This window comes from Saprolegnia diclina (assembly GCF_000281045.1).
Source record: "Saprolegnia diclina VS20 unplaced genomic scaffold supercont1.234, whole genome shotgun sequence".
Classification (NCBI taxonomy): Eukaryota; Oomycota; class Saprolegniomycetes; order Saprolegniales; family Saprolegniaceae; genus Saprolegnia; species Saprolegnia diclina.
In genome coordinates, this window is record NW_008246301.1 from 4,041 (window position 1) to 4,659 (window position 619).

The following is a 619-nucleotide window of genomic DNA, read 5'->3' on the forward strand; positions in this document are numbered from 1 at the left end:
ATGATGGTGACGCTCTCGATCAAGGAGCTGATTCCGTCAGCTGTCAAGTTTTGCCCGGATGGCCATGCCGTCTCGCTTGCAATCCTTGGTGGCATGGCTCTTATGTCGTTGAGTTTGATCCTCTTCGCGTACGTCGGTGTCTAAGTACAGCATCATTCGAGTAGCAGCCTCAACACTTATAACCACTGTAAAAACTTGTTTTGTGATTGCATCAGCATGAGCAAGTTGACTGGTAAGTGCTATGAATTGAAAGGATGTAAGCTCGCGGAACCGCACGCCGAGTGTAGGAAATTAAGCTCTAGACTGCAAAAAACCTTGCCTTGACTAGTGCGATTATCGAGGTCGCCTAGCATTTGACCCGCCACGAGATTGTATTACTCTCAGTATCGTTCCCTCGCAGCTCGCCATTTAGCGCACGCTTGTCCCAATTTTAGAGTCCCTTCCAGCACATCGCGAGGCACACCGTGTGCAAGTATTCAGCTGAGCAATCAAAGACGCAGCGCGAATGTCCGTGGGCTGTCGTTGGCAGTCTCGTACAGCGACGCATGTGTGTCGCGACGATGACCATGCCGGCATATACACATCCGGATACTGTCATTATCCGAATGTAGCTCTACCG

At 50.4% G+C, this 619-nt stretch overlaps 1 protein-coding gene across 1 annotated transcript; it reads left to right on the plus strand.

The window, feature by feature from the left end:
- Positions 1-350, plus strand: SDRG_17262 (hypothetical protein; the record flags this gene model as incomplete). The annotated part of the gene is made up of 2 exons (XM_008623502.1): positions 1-128; positions 329-350. The coding sequence occupies 2 exons, from the start codon at positions 1-3 to the stop codon at positions 348-350; spliced, it is 150 nt and encodes a 49-aa protein (XP_008621724.1).
- Between the last annotated feature and the right edge of the window lie 269 nt (positions 351-619).